At 52.2% G+C, this 18,701-nt stretch overlaps 1 protein-coding gene across 1 annotated transcript in view; it reads right to left on the bottom strand.

The window, feature by feature from the left end:
* Positions 1-646: 646 nt before the first annotated feature.
* MED27 (mediator complex subunit 27) overlaps positions 647-18,701 on the bottom strand; it is a 202,206-nt gene continuing 184,151 nt past the window's right edge. The window contains exons 7-8 of the mRNA XM_027616754.1: positions 3,444-3,521; positions 647-1,221 (exon numbers count right to left, since the gene is read on the bottom strand). Of these exons, the coding sequence (XP_027472555.1) occupies positions 1,087-1,221; positions 3,444-3,521 (213 nt within the window). The 3' untranslated portion in view covers positions 647-1,086. The remainder of the gene's footprint in view (positions 1,222-3,443; positions 3,522-18,701) is intronic.

Genomic DNA, 18,701 nt, shown 5'->3' with positions numbered 1-18,701 from the left:
CGAGCCGTACCAGAACCCAGGTAGGAACCACCCATTCTTTTGGACATCTCAAGAAGGCAGAGTCTCTCTGGCATCTTCATTGCAAAGAGAACATCTGAACTGTAGGCTGGGCCAGGAAAGCTCTAGGAAACTCCCCCTTCCTTCAAGACCTTCACCAGGTCAATGCTTCTTCACATAAACAGGTTATGGCTTTCAGTGTTGGGGTCAAGGCTCTGCATGAACTCAGCAGACTGGGCTAGCATCTGTTCACAGTGATATTTAGGACAAAACATGGGACAAACAAGCCAGGCGTCCCTCTCACGCCTGCTTACATGTGTTCTAGCTGGTAACCCGGGCAGATTCCTTTCCCTTTGGTACGTATGTGTGTTACTGCTTTAGCAGAAAGCAACATCTGTGTGCTTTTTTCCTCAAAAAGAACAATCCATTTTTCAAACTGCAAAAACGTCTTTGAAATGGAGTATTTGCCAACACTGTCCTCTCTCCTAAAAGCAAGAAGCAAGGAAATGTGTCCCCAGAAAGAACAAGGTTTTAAACGCAGACATTACTAAGTGGTTTTTTTTCTTCAAAAGGCCCAGATCTGCTCACATGTTCACTCAACTGAGTGTAGAAGGTGCTTTAAGAAACAGGAGACAAAGCCTTGTCCGGGGTACAAAAGGTTTACTGCTTATATATATATAAAAAAATAAGTTACAAAACAAAACACCCAGCATGACAATATATGTGAACATGGGCTCATTCAAACGATAAGGGCTCGTGAAAATGACTTAGAACACAGACCCAGGAGGATCAATTCGCCGGCGTTGCTAACATACAAAGAAGAACATGCTGCTTAACTTTCTTATTCTGAGTTCTAAAAAGGTCTTCTCTGCCTTCCATAAACCAGTTACAGTGTAGAATTAGTCCGATCAACACAAGATGGAATCTGCTCTGCAAGAGGCTCAACCTTAACGTACGATATGCTTTAGGAACAGGCCGAGTGGCGGTATTGTGTCTGGGCGGGGAGGATAGGTCTGAGCCATCCGACTGAGGGCTTGTCTGGGAAGGTGCTGGGTGGGGCCCACAGGCTGGGCTGGGGCTGGGGCTGGGTCACTGACGGCAGGTGTCATGGAAGGCTTCGAGGGTTCGGAAATCCCTCCATGTCGGGGGAAGGCCATCTTGTAGAAACTTCCCGCAGCGCTGGCACGGGGCCTGGAACAGCTTTATGTAACTTCTTAACCAGGTCTAAAAAGAGAAGTGAGGAGAGAAATAAAAGAAATGGGGTCCGGGTGCTTCCAATGTCATCCTTCCTGTCAAGCCTAATGATCTCGAGGCCAGAGAACTCAAGTTGGCTGTGACCCAAAAGATGGCCCGTGATTTCACCAGAGTGCTGCATGCAGAATCCACGAGGTCACAATGCGGCTGATTTTCACTTCTGGTGCTCCCCCAGCAACCCCACCCCCCACCCCGAGGGAGTTTTTAAGATAGGAATTCTGGCTCTCAGGGGCAGGAAATGCTCCCGAAGGAGTGGCCGTGCACCAGTGCACAGCCTGGGGCTCAGGGCCACACAGAACCAAGTTTCACTCCTGTGTCCCGTGTCTCCTGAAGATGCACAATGATTCTCGCCTTGTTCGCTACTGAGGAGCGGGCACGGACACGTGTGGAGGAAGACTTCGCATTGATGACAATGTTTGAACTCTCCACTGAGGTCAACATGCCTTCTTTCTAATTTGATTTCAGAGGTCATCACTCACTGTCACAATGTGGCCCAATGTGCACCTGGGGGATGGCGGGGACAACCTGGTGCCACCAAATAACATAATAAGCGGCAAATATACACTTGAGTGGTTCAGAGTGCAGAGTTCTCTCGGGCATCATACATAAGGATGAGACTCCCATAACTCAATTCTCAAACTCAAGGAGATTCGCTACCAAAAAAAAAAAAAAAAAAAAAAAACCCCAACAAAAAAACCAACTCAAACCCCACAACAATAGGCAAGCAAGTTAAGCAAGTTCTCACTGTGACAGGGGCACATGAATCTCATCATTTAATGTCCTCCTGCATTACGTCGATAAGAGAAAACTGTTCTTTGAAGAGGTAGGTCGAGTTTATTGATATAAATCCTTCTATCACATCACAGCTGCCTTCGTGGTGGCAGACTGGGGCCCATCGATACCGTCCCCCTTCCAAAGGCCAGGTGTTTGAGGTTTTGGCAATAAACTCGAGGAAGTCGATGGATCATTCAGCTGAACTATTTATCCTCCAGTGCTGATCAAATTCAGATCCTCCCCAAATCCCAGAGTCAGTTACCAAAGGGAAACTGGGCATGACAACATGTTAGGTTAAAAAGCAAGACTGTGTATCTGTCCAAAAAAGAAGAGCTTGCCGAAGACTGTCAGCTGACTTGTCCTCTCGACACATGAGACAGCCCCTCATGCGCGGCTCTGCCGAGTGCCCAGGTTTGCTAGCTCGCCCTCCCCAGCGTGGTGAAGTGGATCAATAAGTCAGGTTTGCATCTTCCAAGAAATGAACTGCAGGTTTTCTAAGAAGCTCACTTGCTGAGGCAAACCGTGATGGGATGAAGTGGATAAACACTACTCCACCTGGCTGTCAACACTGATTTGGACTTGCTAACAGGTAGGTCTTCTGAGTAGGTCTCTAACTGGCAGCATTCCTAGCATGCACTGAAAAGGGAGTTTTAGCCACCGTGAAAGATGGTGCCTACTGAGGGGAGAGCATGAAGCCATGTCCACATGATGTTGAACACACAGCTGCCAGTTCTGCCCGGCAGGATATAGCAGAGCTAGCCAATGGCCCTGCTTAGGCCAAACGCTGGTCACGTGACAGCCTTGGGCAGAGCCATGCAGAGGACTCAGCCCTAGGGGCGGCGGCAAGTCGTGACTTGCAGCGTTTGCTGATTTCCATGGTGCAAATGTTCTGGTTCAATTTCAAGCTACCAATGGTTGAACAACCAGGTCGCAAAATTCTCAACATGTAACAAGAGCTGGCAGGAGTGGACTCCAACACACCAGGGCAATGGCTGTCTGGCTGTTTTGGGGTCACTCCCCATCCCGAGCTCTAGCTCTGACAATGTACGTCTTGGGGGGGGGGGCACTGCAAGATCTGTCTTACTCATTGCTACCTGCTCAGTGCCAAGCACAGGGCCTGGCATAGATCAGGAGCTCAGTAAATATCTTATTGACTAAATCAATGTGGGAAACTGTGTTGGGAGATCACTCCTGAAACCACCATTTGTTCAGCCTGACAGAAAACACCAGTTAATTAAGTGGGAAACGGTTTCTCATAAATCCCTTCCTGGTTTAAAGAAAGCATCAGTTCTACACTGGCCCATCTCCCATTGTGAGGCCCTAGAGGTCCAGAGATGGAACAGCGACCTTCTGAGCTGCCTGCTCACTTGGAGGGAGCCAAGGTTCCCGAAGGAGACTTGACTCGTAAGGCCACTTACCATGAAGGATCTGACCACGACGTCGGGCATCTGGGGCAGCTGATAGTGGAGCAGGGCAGTGGTGGCGTGGTCCGTCACCTGGAACCAAGGATAATGACTGGAGTTAGAAGCCAGTCCAAACCAGCACAGAGAAAACTAAACCAGTGCATTCCCTTTCTATGATAAACCAATCTGCTTCTGAACGCCTCTTGGGGGAAAGGGCATCTAAAATAAAATCTCAAGTACGAAAATTAGTTAGCAAAGTTGGGGAGCAGGGGCAGGGGAAAAGGACAGTTGTAGGCAGAGAGGATGCCAAGTATTCAGGCCTGGAGGTAGGAGGAGTGAGTTATAGCAACTGGAAACCCAGGCCAGGGGCAGCACCTGAGAGGAGGGGCATGGCCTGAGGCTGGTGGAGAGGGAAAGACCGGCAGACCAAAGACGGTTTTTAGCCAAGTCACCTCAGGATAACACTGCATGGATGCAAAGAAGCTTTTCCACCTGTCCACATTCGACTTCATCTTCACACTGGAACAATGTCCCTGGCAGGGGAACTGATCTTTCTGCTTCCTGTAATTCTCATTCTATCTCACAATTTGTAGTCGTACGAGATTTTACGATTCTGTCACCCAGGATCTGGTCATTTCTGATGATCTTTCCCTTGGGTCTCACAGTTCCTATTACCCTTCGGAGGAGCCTTGGCCACTCAAAGTGTGGTCTTCTCTTCCAAAGTTGTGGCCTATTTTCAGCATCCTGGTGGCCCACACCCACTGTCCCCAAACTCCAAGTAGAGGCTTTATCAGCAGGGCTGAGGGCACAACTGCTTTAGGCCTACTAGACGCAACCGGTGACCAGACAGAACGCACACTGGCCTTAAGCCCCCAACTGCTTAATCTCTCTGGGTCTCAATGTCCCTTCTGAGAAACAAAGGAGTAATCTAAGATCCCTTGTAGTTCCGAAATTTGACACCTCAAATTGCTAATGCCTGCCATCAATTAGCAAATTAATAGATGATACCTGATTTGACAGTTGTGTTCAAACTCATGGTTTAGCTGACTGTCTTTACTAGGGATTCTTGTCATTAGAAATGTGGTTAAAAAGCAAAATGAAACAAACAAAACAAACCCAGGTAAAATGATCAACTTTGAGCAGGAGTAAACATGGGTCTACCTGGCACAGACTTCCCCAGTTTCTAGCTGTCCCCACACACCATGTGATGCGCCAATGGACCTAAGCAGCAGGGGGGCGAAGCAGTCAGGTAGAAGGGACCTGGAGGGGCTGCTCCAGGCTCCACATGGTGAGTTGCAAACGATCCAGAAGTCAGTCTAGCTGTGTCCACACGCAAGGTCAGAGAGGCCACACCCCCAAAGAGTGAGGACACAGGCTCCGTAGCTTACAGAACCTGAGCCTCACTTTCCCTAAATAAATGGCTGTGCATTTATTCCTGGAGGAAGCACCTTCCTCCCAGCCAGGCTGCAGTCCTGCCTGTCTCCTCTCCCTTCTGCTCCTCTCGCCTCTGGATGAGCACTCTTTCCCTGCTGGACTTCTGTGGCCTGCCTGGTGGCTGGTGAACCCACAAGATGATTAGCTCTGTTGGGACAGGGATCAGGCCCATCTCGTTCATGCTACGTCCCCAAGGCCTAGAACATCACCCGGCATTTAGCAGGTGCTCAGTACATATCTGCTGAATCAAGAAATAAACTTAAAAATGCCCACTCACTAAAGGCCACATACCAGGAACATCTGCACCGGCCTTCTTGAAAACACAGCTACAGGTCGCATGTCCAACATTGCTGAGAAATTGTTACCCAAGTGACTTTCAAGATAAGTGGTACTTATCCTTTCAAGTGCAGACTGTTTTTATTTTAAGCATTTCTGACAGACAGCTTTCTAAAATGAGCAACGCTTTTTTTTTAAACAGTAGTAATGATAACTTGGCAAGACGGTGGGTAGTGATCGGTGGGGTGAAATTATGGCTATAGAACATAGCAAAGCAAACTGGGCCCCACGGCCCCTGAGCTTGGAGGCTGCTTCCTGCCCACCCAGACCCCGTGCTAAATAAAACCACCCGTGCAAGTGCCATTTCATGGGAAATTTACAAAAGAAAGAGTTTCTGGAGAATTCCTTCTCCAGCCCCTGCTATTTATTTTGCAATGCTTCTAACAAGCCCTGCCACACATGAGTGCTGTCATAGCGGGGCAGCCAGGCCAGCTGCTTGCCGGTGGCCTGCTGTCCTCTGGCTGCGGGTGTGCTCCTTTCCCCAGATGTGGAGAGCTCACCACTAGCCCCAGGAGGCCCCTGGGACGGGCCTAGATCCGTCCACTTCAGCAGCCTGAGCACCTGTCCTGGGGCTGGATTCCCCCGGTCATGCTGGCCGCCCAGAAGCCATGGCCCAGGCTGGCCTGCTTTGTTTGGCTGCGTGTTTTCTTTGTAGAATTTTTAACAGGAAGCATTTTATATGACCAACATATAAAAGTCAGCAGGAAACTGAAAGTTAACCGAGGTGGGTGTACTCCCCTTTTCATTTTATAGAAGAGGAGATGGAGACTTCCAGAGGTTGGGCCGGTGGCTAGGTCACACAGCTGAGGAGGGGCAGTGGGTGTTTGAGCCCAGAAGCTGCAAGGCCCAAGCCTGGGCCACCCCTCCCAACAGGAACCCCGGGGCCGGCAACACAGGTTCTGAAAAAGGCCCCATGGGCCCGGGTATCGTCTGCCACGCGTCCCAGCCCAGTGAAGTCCTCGGCGCACCAGAGGCCCGATGAGAAGCCCAGGTCAGGAGATGTGCAATGTGGCTGCCAGACACCTGGCCGCTCGAGAGCAGAACAACTGAATGAACCAGAAAATGTCCTCCAGGTCCTCCAGCTCCACCACAGCACTGTTTTGGTCTCTGGCTCCCGGAGAGGGTAGCTAACTAGTTTCTCTATTAGTAGATTGGCAATCCGGCCAAATTTAGCCACTTTTTCACAAGGTCCAGTATAAACTACTCCCTTAACTTGCCAAACGGTGCCAGTTTTTTCTCGTGCTGATATGATCATTTAATTTCCCCACTTTTCCATCACTAATGACAGACATCTTAATAGAAGGAAACAAAGCTGACAGATTTGTTATATTTTCTACTCCCTTCCTCACAAACTCCGCCACTCCTGGTTCTGGGGCTCCTGCGGCCAAACTCCAAAGCACCAGGCTTAGGCATGGCTGTAGAGTGTGGGGAAAATTCACCTACGATAATCTTCCGTCTGTCAAAGCGTTCTACCTTTGCTGTTTTCTTGTTTTACACTTTTCAGTAACAAAGTTGTTTTTTTGTTTTGTTTTTTTTTGCTCAGTCTAGGGTGCACTCCCCCTTCCAGCTCATGGCTGGAGGGTGACATTCCCATGGCCCATCACAGATCTGAGGGACTTCATCAGTCTCACTTTCAGCTTCCTCTTCCTCTTCTGCCAACCAGGGTTTACCGAAATTCTGTCCCCAGCTCAAACCGGCAGAGAAGGTCTTCAGGCACCCAAACTGGCGGGGAACTAAGCTCTGAGGGAGAAAGGAATCTTTCAAGAGCCCTTGAAACTGCTGCCAGTCAACACACTGGTGAAGGAGATGCCAGTCAAAACAAGTCTCCCAAAGCTCCTCCACCATATTGTGTGCAAGGAGCTTTTGACGTCTTCAATCCGAGAATGAGAGGGTGCTTGGGCGATCACGAGTTATGTTAGCCAAAGCCAAAGCAGAGCTGCCTGCGGTAAGAGCTGAAGCCCCGCATGAGGTGGTCTACACCACAAGGCTTGGGAGGAGTCGGGGCTTGTGAGCCAGACGGCGTGGGTCTGAGTGCTGTCTGTTACTTACGAGTCACACGACCTTGGACAAGGATTCGATGTGCCAGTGCAGGAAAAGCACTTGAACGGCAGCACCCACCCCACCGTGGGTCTTCCGATCTTTCTCTCACCTAATCCTCACGACCGCAGCGGGAGTGCACTGTGATGAGCCCATTTCCAAGAGAGAGAGGGGTCACGGGAGGTTAAGTGACCGGCCCACTCAAGCAGCTCCAGAGCAGCACGGCAGGAGCCTGGGCCCGGACAGAGGCTGCACACCTAGGCCACCCCCTCCCCAGAAGGGCATGGCCCCCAGGACTCTTAGGGAGGCAGGACTCGGGGCTGGTTTCTTCACGTATGCCCCAGCTCTTGCCACTCACACAGCTCTCCCTCTGCCTCTTGCTCGCTGTCACATCCCAGGTGCCCATCCCAACAGGGCCTGACACAGGTGGGCTCTCAAGAGGGTCTCTGGGTGGAGTCTCCCTGCCATGGAGAATGAAGGGGGAGACAGGGCAAACAAGAGACGGCAGCCTTCGGGCAGGTGCACATATGTTAATTAAGGGAAACCCTAAGTACACTGCTTGAGAATAAAGGGGGGGTGCAAAAGAGAGGGGGAACCCTCCGTTACATTTTGGCATGTCAAGTCCAAATTCTTTTTCCCACTGGCGGCCTCTGGCCAGCCGTGGGGCAGAGAGAACGGGATAGGGCCAGCAAGGCTACTTTGTGCCGAAGGTCAGCCCCACAGAGCCCGGGTTTCATGGCGACCACAAAGACTCTGTTCTTTATCTGTTGGGGAAGAACAAAGGACGGAGTGGTGACAAACAGAAAGGGTCAGCGAGACATAGGGAGGGGGCAAAAACTCTCGATATGCCATCATTCCCCAGCAGTTTACTCTTCTAAAAAGACAGAATCTGTGGTCCAGATCTTCCTCGACTTACGACGGGGTTACATCCTGATAAATCCACCGTTAAGTTGAAAATGCATTTAATACACTTATCCTGGCCTACCTTACATGTGTTCTGAACACTTATACTCGCCTACAGCTGGGCAGAACCATCTTACGCAAGACGACATAAAATGCAGAGTATCTTATGTCACGTACTGAATACTGTACCGAAAGTGACGCGCAGAACGGTTGTCGGCGGAGGGGTTGGTCGCCCTCGTGAAGGCGGGGTTGACCGAGGGCCGCAGCTGCTGCCCAGCCTCACGAGAGAGTATCATACCACTCGCTCAGTGCCAGCTTGAGATCCAAATTCAAACTTCTAAGTACTGTTTCTACTGAATGTGTGTTGCTTTCACACCATTCGAAGGTCGAAAAATCCTAAGTTGAAAGACTGTAAGTCAGGGACCGGCTGTACTGCATTACTTGGTGGCCCAGAGCTTGTCCTCAGGGATTCCTGGGCTCGCCCGGGCTGTAGGCATCACCCTGCCTATGTGCAGGCCTCCAGGCCAGGGTGGAGAGCTGGCTGAGCAGCAGAGGCGAGGCGCACAGAAGTGAGGTGGTGCCCGGGGCACCGTCCCTCAGCTTCTAAAAGGGAGCCCAGGGCGCCTGGGTGGCTCAGTTGGTTGGGCGGCTGCCTTCGGCTCAGGTCATGATCCTGGAGTCCCGGGATCGAGTCCCGCATCGGGCTCCCTGCTCAGCGGGGAGTCTGCTTCTCCCTCTGACCCTCTTCCCTCTTATGCTATCTCTCATTCTCTGTCTCTCAAATAAATAAATAAAATCTTTAAAAAAAAAAAAAAAAGGGGAGCCCAGGCTGGGGGCCAGGATGTGTGTGGTCACAAAGCTCCCCAAGGTGACTGTGACGTCTGTGACGTCAGCAGCATTAGGGGCCACAGAGGAACAGGCCGCTGTGGGCCACTGCCTGCTTCCCACCAGCAGGGCGAGGGCTGCGGCCAGGGGGCGCTGAGCTAGCTCTGGGCTCTGGTGGTCACGCCGCACTTCCTGCTGCGTTGGGCTGATGGCACGGAGCCAAATATTTGCCAGCACACAGCCCGTGAGGCCCACGGCCGCCCCCACTACGCCAGCAGAGCTGAGGCTTCTATTAAAAGTGTGTCCCACAAGATTAATGGGGAAAGTTAAGTACCCAAGTGTTTAGGAGTTGCTTATTTTAAAAGAGAAGCCAGGTAGAGACCCAGATTCTGGCTTCCCTCCAGCCAATACCTGCTTCTACATACTCCGAAGAGAACATTCTCTCTGGCCTACATTAACATAACCAAAGGCAGCGTGCGGGGAAAGGTGATGTGGAGCTGTCGAGAGACAGGCTTCAGTCCTGGATTCATCACTAATTAGCTGGGTGACCTTGGCCGCATCACTCTCCCTGCTGGCCCTGGTAAAGGAGCATGAGGCCGGGATCACTGGCACCCCTGGGCTTGGGTTTTCAGCGGACGCTGCTGGAGGGCCTGGCTGCACGCCCTGAGGGTGCATCTGTGCGGAGCTCCACCCTCAGGCCAACCAGCGGTAACATTACAGCTCTTTGTTCTAATAAAAAGGATGAGCCGGTCTGCCCCATTCCAGGAACCCACCCGCTGCTCTGATGTGACCTTCTATCACCCCACCTAGTCCTCAGCTTCTGGGCCAGTTACAAAGAGCTTGGAGAACCCAGCTCAGAACCAGGGAGACTGTCAGAGCAGCACGACTCCTGGTGCTAGAAGCCTCTTCCCATCTTGATGGGCTTCAGAGAGACTCTGGAGCACAAACCAAACATTTGCCACTTGGTTGTACACATGCTGCAAGTCAAAGAATAAAAAGGAACTTTCATTCACTGGATATACTTGAGTGCTCCATAAGGAGATGAGCCCAAGAGTTTGGGGTCTCTACTCAGGGTTCTGCCAAGGACAGACCCACCCTTAAGGAGAGGGGCACTGGGAACGTCTCAGAATGAGAACATTCTGTGTGGGTCCAGGAGTCAAAGATGTGAACCTCATGTGTTAAAATGTTTAAAGAGACCATAATCCCTGCCAGCAACACTGCTCCGAGGAGGAGCACTTGCTTTATGAAGAATATTTAAAACAGTCCGAGAAGTACTCATTCCATGAAAAGAGAAGCCATCAGTATTTCAAAATGGAAATGCTATGAAGTCAGTCCTGAAAGTGCTGGGGGTGATGGGGAACGGAGCAGGGACACGCTTCTAAAACCGGGATAAAAGTACAGTAGAGCGGAAGGAGGTTGTTTCATTTTTATTATGCGGCCCAAATCTCTAATCTGCACCCTGGATTTGTATGCCGCAGGTTCACCAGGCCTGCAGGCCTGAGGAAGAAGCACTGCAGTCCGGGGGGACTGGGCATTACTTAGACAAGATCAATACTTCCCTCTCTGCTCGATGAAAGGGCCATTGGCCTGGGCTTTGAAGGGCTTCTAACTGTCCCCTGGAGCCTGGTGGCACTGCCAGGGGTGAGAGCAGAGGCCAGGGCTGTCCGGGTGGGAACTGGACAGATGAAGAAGGACCCTGCTGCTCCATCTTGCTGGAAAAGTGGCCATGGTTTCGAGATCAAGCTCTGTCTGAGAAGGGTTAAGACCTTGTCTATAAAGTACTGAACACAGCCTGTGGCACATGCCAGGGCTGCCATAAAGGAGTTTTTGGTTTGGTTTGGGGGTTTCACTCCAATCTCTTGAAAGTTGCAGCCAAGATGCCACGGACACCCTGAAGGGAAGCCCCCGAGCTCCCTGGATCTGAGTGCAGACTGGTGGCAGATGGCCTCCAGAGGCAAAACAATGACGACAACCCGCCCCGCCACCCCACCCCCCCGGAACCTGCAGGGAACTTGGAAACACCATGGAAAGGGGTGTGAGGGCCTCGATGAACCAGGTCCCAGCTTTGTCTCCCCCCAGCCCCATGACAGGCTCCCACACTGCCAGCTGCTCCAAGGATTCCTCCTCCCAAACCTGCTTTCCTGACTGCTCTGAGCTCAAGCTTGGGATGCTCCTCCCCTGAAGCCCTTCTGTCCCTTGGCCTGTAGCCCCGGCAGCACCTGTGGACAGCCCAGCCCTGCGCTTGCCTGACCGTGACCAGGAGCCCGGCCTCACCCCAGGCTGTGCTCTCTGTGAGGACGAGGCCACGCTGGGCTCGTGTACCCTCCGGGGGCCTAGCTCAGGGCATCCACGGAGAGGAGAGTGCTCAAAAAGGTGGCACTGCCCTGGTGCCACGCACCTGACGGGACCCTGAGTGAATGAGAGAGAAGGCGGGATTCTACTGATTTACCTTTGGCCAGGGGTGTTCCCTAGGGGAGCAGATCGAAAGGGGGTTTGGAAGTGGGAAAAGCTGAGGTCGTGGGGCACAGTGGGGAGGAGGGCCTGGGTGAACAGGGAAACCCCCAAGTGGCCACAAGGGAAGTCTCCAGAGTCCCGACCAGCCTCATTCTGCCAAAGCCCTTGTGCGGGGCTGAGAGGAGCTGCACACAAAAGGTCCTTGACATTTCCCAGGATTAAGGAATAAGCTCTTCATTTAGATGAACGAATGAAAGTTCAACGCTTTCCAGATGGTAAAATGCCAGATTCTGTTGCTGGCTGCCAGCAAAGTCCAAGCCCCAAAGATACCTGAATTGTTCTGTACCCGCTTGGTGTGACGTTATTTTCTGCAGGAACAGCCTTGCAGTTAGAGAAACACATCCAGAGACATCTGGGCTCCCAAGACAATCCAGACCATCCCACCTACTTCCCTACCAAAGCCGAGGCAGCTACAGGGGAAAGAACCCGGTGTGCAGAGCTGGGAGGGCACCCCGCCTTGTGTGCAGGGTGCTGGGCGGGGCGGACACAGCGTCAGGGCGGAACACATCGCTCTTGGGCGCCTTCTGGTGATCACCAGAGGTGCCCCGGGCCCTCTCGGGACACGAGGGAACGTTCCAGGTCCTGGGACTGTGATTCCGTATCAGCACGTCAGGGCACTGCTGGGGGGTTGTAATTCCAGGTGCCTTGTTCCCTGTGTAGCTCACTTTCTGACCAGGATGGGAGATCCTCTGCCTGGAGAAAGAGGAACACGGTGGTTGCTTCGGTGGGAGTGTGTGGGGCTGTCATGGCAGATCCCCTACCGTAAAGCGGGCGGTGGATTCTGAGTTCCGGGGCCTTCCCCTGACATGGGAACAGCGCTGTCACGCACTGACCACTTCCTTTGGGCACAACCACAGCGCCCAGCACTCCACACGGAATCCTCACAGCACGCACCCCACGAGGTAGGTTCTACTACTGCCCCTTTTTGTGGCCAAGGGACCTGAAGCCCGGAGAGAGGCTACATCCCCAGCTGGCCAGTTCACACACGGCAGAGCTGGATGCACATCCAGGCCCATCTGACTCCAGAACCTGAGGCTTCACATCTGTGTCCACTGTGAAGAGACCATGAAGAGGCGACAGTGAAGACATGAGAAGATGTGAGCAGTGGTCCTCAAGGCGAGAGACTGGCGGAAGGAGGACAGCTTCCTAGAGAGGAGAGTGCTCACTGCCAACAAGCACCTGAGAGAAGCTGGGTGTGCCACGGACTGGAAGTTCACCTTACACTTCATGCCTGTGGACTCAACCTCACCCCATTTCTGTGAGGCAGGGACTCGTATGATGTCCATTTTACATATGGGGAGACTGAGGCAAGTTAGACCACACAGGGAGCGGTGGTCAGTCGGGGACTGAACACACGGCAGAATGGCTCTCAGCCACTGCCTCTCCCAGAAAAGGTCACCGTGGGGAATGTGGGCCAGGGCCCGAGAATGGGGGGCAGGCTCAGTGCAGGAGAGCCGCCTTGCAGCGTGAGGTAGCCTGCTGGGCTGTGGGAACGGGGACTGGGCAATGGTGGGCGGCCAGGCTTCCCAGAAGCCGGTGCTGGATTCTGACCTGGGGTATCCCGAGGCTCATGTGAGCCCTCAGGAAGAAACGAGCTCCAGAATCAAGACCGACTCCTCTGGGACTCCTCTAATGCAGAGAGCCATGAACCAGCAGGATGGGCCCGAGCTTTCCTATTCCACTCTAACCGTGAAACTGGGTACCTGTGAGGACCTGAACAAGGCTCTTGGCCATTACCACGCTCAGCGGTGGTGGAGGGAGCCTTGCGGATGGAAGGTATTGGGGTATCATAAGGGGAAAATCCATGATCCAATCTATTCTGGGTTTTTAGAAGCTTGTGAATATTCAAGCCTGCCCCTGAAGAGAAAAGGTGGTGATAAAAGGCAGTAGGGGGAGGGGAATGATCCCTCCCAGCCATTCTCAGCACCCATGGCCCCTGGGGCTGACACTCCACAACATCCACTCCCATTTTCCTTCTGCTTATCCAACCTGGTCAATCCAGCCCAGCTCTCAGCTTAGGAAATGCCACCCCTGGAGATGACCCTGGGATTGTCTGCCACCTCTCCTTCCCTGAAGTGCGTCGACAGCTTGATGATACTGGGTTCCAGCGGGCCTTGCTCCCGCACTGTCCCTTGTCTGGAGTCTGCCCACTTGCCCTCACATTGGTGAGAGGGGTGCCCGCGATTTTCTCTGTCTGGGAGCACCAAGACACACTTATGAGGCAGCCATGGGATGCACGGAAACAGCGCCAAGTGCCACCATATCTGGTCTAAAAAAGTAAGTTCTCCTCCTTGAGAAAAGTTAATCAGGATTTAAGAGAAAAGGGCACTTGTCAGAATGACGGGATCTGGAAAAAGCAGAGGTCCCTTCTACAACACAAAAGAGACCCCTTTTCGGAGGCTGCAGAACCCTTCTAGGTGTGGGGGCCTCTGCCGACGGCCTCACCTAAGCAGGACACTGAGCGAGGGCAGGGATGGAGATGTGGCACCAGGGCTTCGAGATCTGGCCACAGCTGTAGGCGCTTCCAGGTCTTTGTGGCATTTCAGGGGGGCTTATGGAAAGGAACGTAAATGAGCCGGTAAGAAGAAATTTTAGATATTACAGAGGAGAATGAAAATAACTATTTATTGAGCTTCTTCAGCGACGTGCAATGCTGCAGCAGGTACACACGCTCCAGTGAGACACGCCACACGGCCTCCTTCAGAAGAGCTAGTCTCGTCCTCTGGGAACCATCCGTCCTTGGGATGGCTCCCTTTCCTGGGACCTGGGATTAGTAACAAGTGAGGTTTATCACGTACCACTTGGGCAGGCACTCAACTTGTGGGAGGTATTCAATGGATCCCAAATTTCAGAGCAGTGACTCTTCTCTGGACGACTCCGTCTCTTGTGTGGAAAAGCCCCGGGTGGCCACTCAGTTGACACCCCCTAACAAAGTCTGTGCGAGGCCGAGGCCAGGTCTTTGTGTCCGAGTATGAATGAGTGAGGGGATGTCTGAGGAAGCGGATACTCTCCGCCACTGGACAACCCACCCGTCCGCAGCGAAGTTCTGATGGCACAGCCCCGAGAGAGCCGCTCTTCCCTCCGAAGCTTCTGGAACGACTGTGGGCTCCGAGCCGGACGCGCATGGGCGATGACTCTTGTGCTTCCCTCCGAGTGGCAATGCTCCGGAGGATGTGCTGGTCCCTCTGGCACTGCTTCTCCCAACGCACCTGCCTGTCTGCGGCCGCACACACGTCCCACCTCTTTCCTCAGTCTCCCTGCCAAGACTTAACGCAGTAAGTAGCTGCAGATTTGCTCTCACTCTCCCTAAGCTGCTGGATGAAAATGCACAGTGTTTTGAAATGAGGAGGTTAAAGATCAAAACAGCGACTGCCCCTGCAGAGTTTAAATGTCAGAAAAATATGAACACGCCTGAAACCCTTCCTGGCCCTTTGTGCTTCTGCCCTTTCAGATGGCTCCCCTATTTCTAAGTCCCATTCTCTGAGTCTGCTCTGCTGGAGACACGCTGGCTATAAAAAGCCTCTTCACCCTAGGACGAAGTGCACCGAGCCCCCGGGGCACCACAGTGAACGACGGGAACCTGTCGGCAGCCACGGCCCCACAGCAAGCTGTCCCTGGCCGTCCACCGCTTCCCTGCGCCAGGGTAAGGGGTCTAATGAGGAAGAGGGAAAGGGCTTGCTGACAGTCCCCGCTGCAGACAAAAGGCAGGCCACATTTCGTTTCATGGGGTCGGATTTGTGACAGGACCTCGTGAGCTTGTCTTTTAACCCAGGGAGTCCCGCGTGCACGGCCTGCGGAGAATGTGACAGGTGTGCGCTTCCATTCTCTTAGCTCCTGACATTCTTTTCCAGGAATGAAAAGGCAAGTGGACGCTCGGGTGGGCTCCAGTGAGGCAGCCCTCCTCCCACCACCTTGCTTTGTCACAGTGAGGGAAAAGAGCTGGGGGGGGGTCCCGCCTTCCCAGCAGGCCCCTCTCTGCAGCCGCTGCGCTGTGCTTGTGGGCAGGGGAACACCCACGGTCCGCAGTAATCGCGACCCCATAATAAACGCCACGGAAAGGAAGTCCTGGGGTTCCACAGCAGGGCAATGCCGGGAGAGCGTTCCTCCAACCAGACGGGGAGGGCCCAGGACTCCCGTCTCTGATCGCCATGGTGAGCACATTCGGGAACTGCGTTCGGCTGCAGAGATCCCTTCTTACCGATGGCCAAGGTTCCTCCCTGACCGTGTCACTGCGGTCTGAGAACGCGCTTCCCTCCTGTTTCAGGTTGAACCTTTCAGACAACGCAGACAGCCAGGCCTCCCCGTCCCAGTCTCCGCGCACGGGAGTGAGCAGACCGACAGGCAGGAGGGAGTGTTCACCGCAGCGCTCTCAGTGTCTTTGTGGGAAACGCTAGCAGTAACATCCATCAGGACAACCAAGATTTAAGTGGGTGGACAAGCAGCAAATAGGATTCTGAGAAAAAGCTGAGACTAAAAAGCAGAGTTTAGAAATGCTGCCCGCTAATCCTTCTCTTTTGGCATTTTGAGTTGGAGATGCTGCCCACCGTCCCGTAAATCGTACCAGGCTCCCAGAGTCTACAAGAGACAAGTGGTCCCAGCTTTGTTTTCATTGTGCGGTCTGTCCTCTGTCCACCAATGCGGCCTGAGACTAACAGAAAAATAAGCACCAGACCGTCCTGCCTCTTTGTGAGGCCACCCTACATGTCCTCCATCCTCCCCACCCGCATCTTCCGCAAGCGCATGACTTTGTCTTCAAACAAAATCCCCAACCCCTTCCGTGTGATGATGATTAGCTGAAAGCTTTACTGCTAAAAGACGGAAGTTTAATTCTGTACTACATTATTTTCCAATATATTCTTTACTTTGGCAGCAAAAAGACAATGTTTTAGTAGGGAAGACAGAAGACTCCTTAATTCACTGACTCTTACCTGCCCCTGGAACAGGAAAAGGACTTCGTTACGTGTAGTCAGTTGTAATCAGAGAGCACTTCTCCTGTCCCCAAACTGTGGTTCTTTTAATTGAGTACAGGTCAGCATCAGGTCAAGTCCATTTAGTTAAAAATAGGTGAAGGTAGGGATGATGACGGGTTTCCAGAAAGGGCTCTGCCCACACACAGACAACATGCCATTCAGCAGGTGAGGTAAAATCCCCATCCCTACAGATGCACCCGCCCTCACTGCTTCAGACCCACCACACAGACTGCAAGGGAGGAACTGGCCGGTGTGCCCACGTCTCTCCGACTAGACTAATGTCAGATTTTAAACGCTGCTTTAGTGTGTGTTTGTAGTTTTAAACAAATACATAGAGCGCTTGGCAGGTTATTTTTAGGGGAGGTAGAATAAAAATATAGCGCTGTCTCTCCACATCTATGCTTCACCAAATCTGTGTTTCACACATTTTATGACTTCCCAATAAACTTCCTGCTTGCATTCAAAAATACTTAATACTACACAGAACATTTAAAAAAGTATCTACGCAAAGGCAAGCATGTGCAAGCCCCTCCCTCACAAAGGGTATTTGAATAGAAATCGGACCATTGTTAAAAGACCAGTGAGGGTCTGCAATGCTCATGGCTCCCCGAAGCCACGGCCGGCCTGCCTTTGTGGGGCCCGAAGGAGGTAACTCATTGCACTACCAGAGGACACAGAGATAAACCAGGCAAAAGACCCAAAACTGCTTTAATGTTTCTCACTATTAAAGTGAAATATGATGCTGATAATGACCAGTGTTCTTTCTCTTTAGAATGCTTTTCCACCAGCTGCTAGGGAAGAACACAACAAAGCAGCCAGCATGGACAAAGCTATTAGCATTTAAGGCTGAGACTTTAGGCATACCGAGCAAGTAAATGCCTCAGGTATGGTCACTTAGATGAGAAGGCTAAGATTCAAATATAGCTGCCTGTCCTAAAGCCTACCTATGACCACACACACCTTCCCTTCAGGCTCTGGACCAATTTTCTCTACTATGCTTCTCGCTAGCTCAGCTGGGTAGAGGAGTGTTAGAAGAGTCAAGATGATGGTTTTCTTTTCAAGGTAAACTTAATTTTGGACTAAAAAGGTTGCCAAGGTGGTACACACATCTCCCATGTACCCCTTGCCCAGTTTCCCCCACTGCTGACACCTGTCATGACCCGGCTCCTTCGGCACAGCTAAGAAACCAACATTGGTTACTTATTAGTGACTAAGCTCATTTTCTCATTAATCTCTCTGTCTCAGGATCGAACCCAGGACAGCATGTTGTATTTAACTGTGATCAGACTGTGGAATTTTAATGCTTTTGCAGGCTCTCTAAATGTGTGGCATTGGGCCTCAGACTCCTCTCCCAGCTGTAGGCATCCGTCCTTGGCCTAGCCTTTCATGCAGAAGGTCCGGGAACAATGTGAAGTGATGTAGTAAACACCATTACAGAGCTGGTCCATTATGCTGCTTTGATACACAAGCCCTATGCTCACTGCTTAATGGGGACGGGGTTTCCTTTTGGGGTGATGAAAAGGTTTTGGAACTAGATGGGGGGATATTCCACTACACCATGAAAGTCATGGAATTGTGTTATGTGAATTTCCCCTCAATTAAAAAAAAAAGTTCTATGCTTTCTCTCTAAGCTACCTGGCATTCCTTAGACATAACTATTAATGAAGTGGAAACGATTTGGGCTCAGCTTTCAAAGTCACGTCCCTCCTCTGCACCACATAAAATCCGAATTCTGTCCCCGGACCTAGAGACCCCTGCCCACCCGCGGCTCTGCCCCTGTACCCCACAGCACTCCCTCCCGGCCCACTGCATGCTCTGATCACACAGGCTTCCAACGGCTCTCAGGATGTGTGCTCCTCAGCACAAGCTTGGTGGGCTGCTGCCGCCACTGCCTGGGACTCTCCTCCCGCAGCTTTTCAAGTGACCGGTTCCCTCTCATGAGCAGCCTGTCTCGGTTTAGGTCTTGCCCCACAAAGGCCTCCTGTGACTGCCCCAACGTGACAGGCCCCTCCTGTTGTTCTTAACTGCAGCCCCCTGGTTAACACCCTGGAGTTACCTTCCTTCTTTCTTGTGCCTCCTTGTCTGTCTGGTTTCCCCTCGTATTCCTAGCACCTAGCAGAGTGCCTGGCTCACGCTGTTGAGCTGGATGGGGCACCGAATGAAATTACAAGCAACCCCACCAAGTGTGCCACTGGACGAAAGCAGAGACAGAGGCGGGATGAGAGCAGACGAAAGCAGCTGGTGTCCTGCAGGG

The sequence above is a fragment of the Zalophus californianus genome, chromosome 13, assembly GCF_009762305.2.
Source record: "Zalophus californianus isolate mZalCal1 chromosome 13, mZalCal1.pri.v2, whole genome shotgun sequence".
Classification (NCBI taxonomy): domain Eukaryota; kingdom Metazoa; phylum Chordata; class Mammalia; order Carnivora; family Otariidae; genus Zalophus; species Zalophus californianus.
Note: the sequence above shows the minus strand (reverse complement) of the source record. Positions and strands in the feature narration are given on the sequence as shown.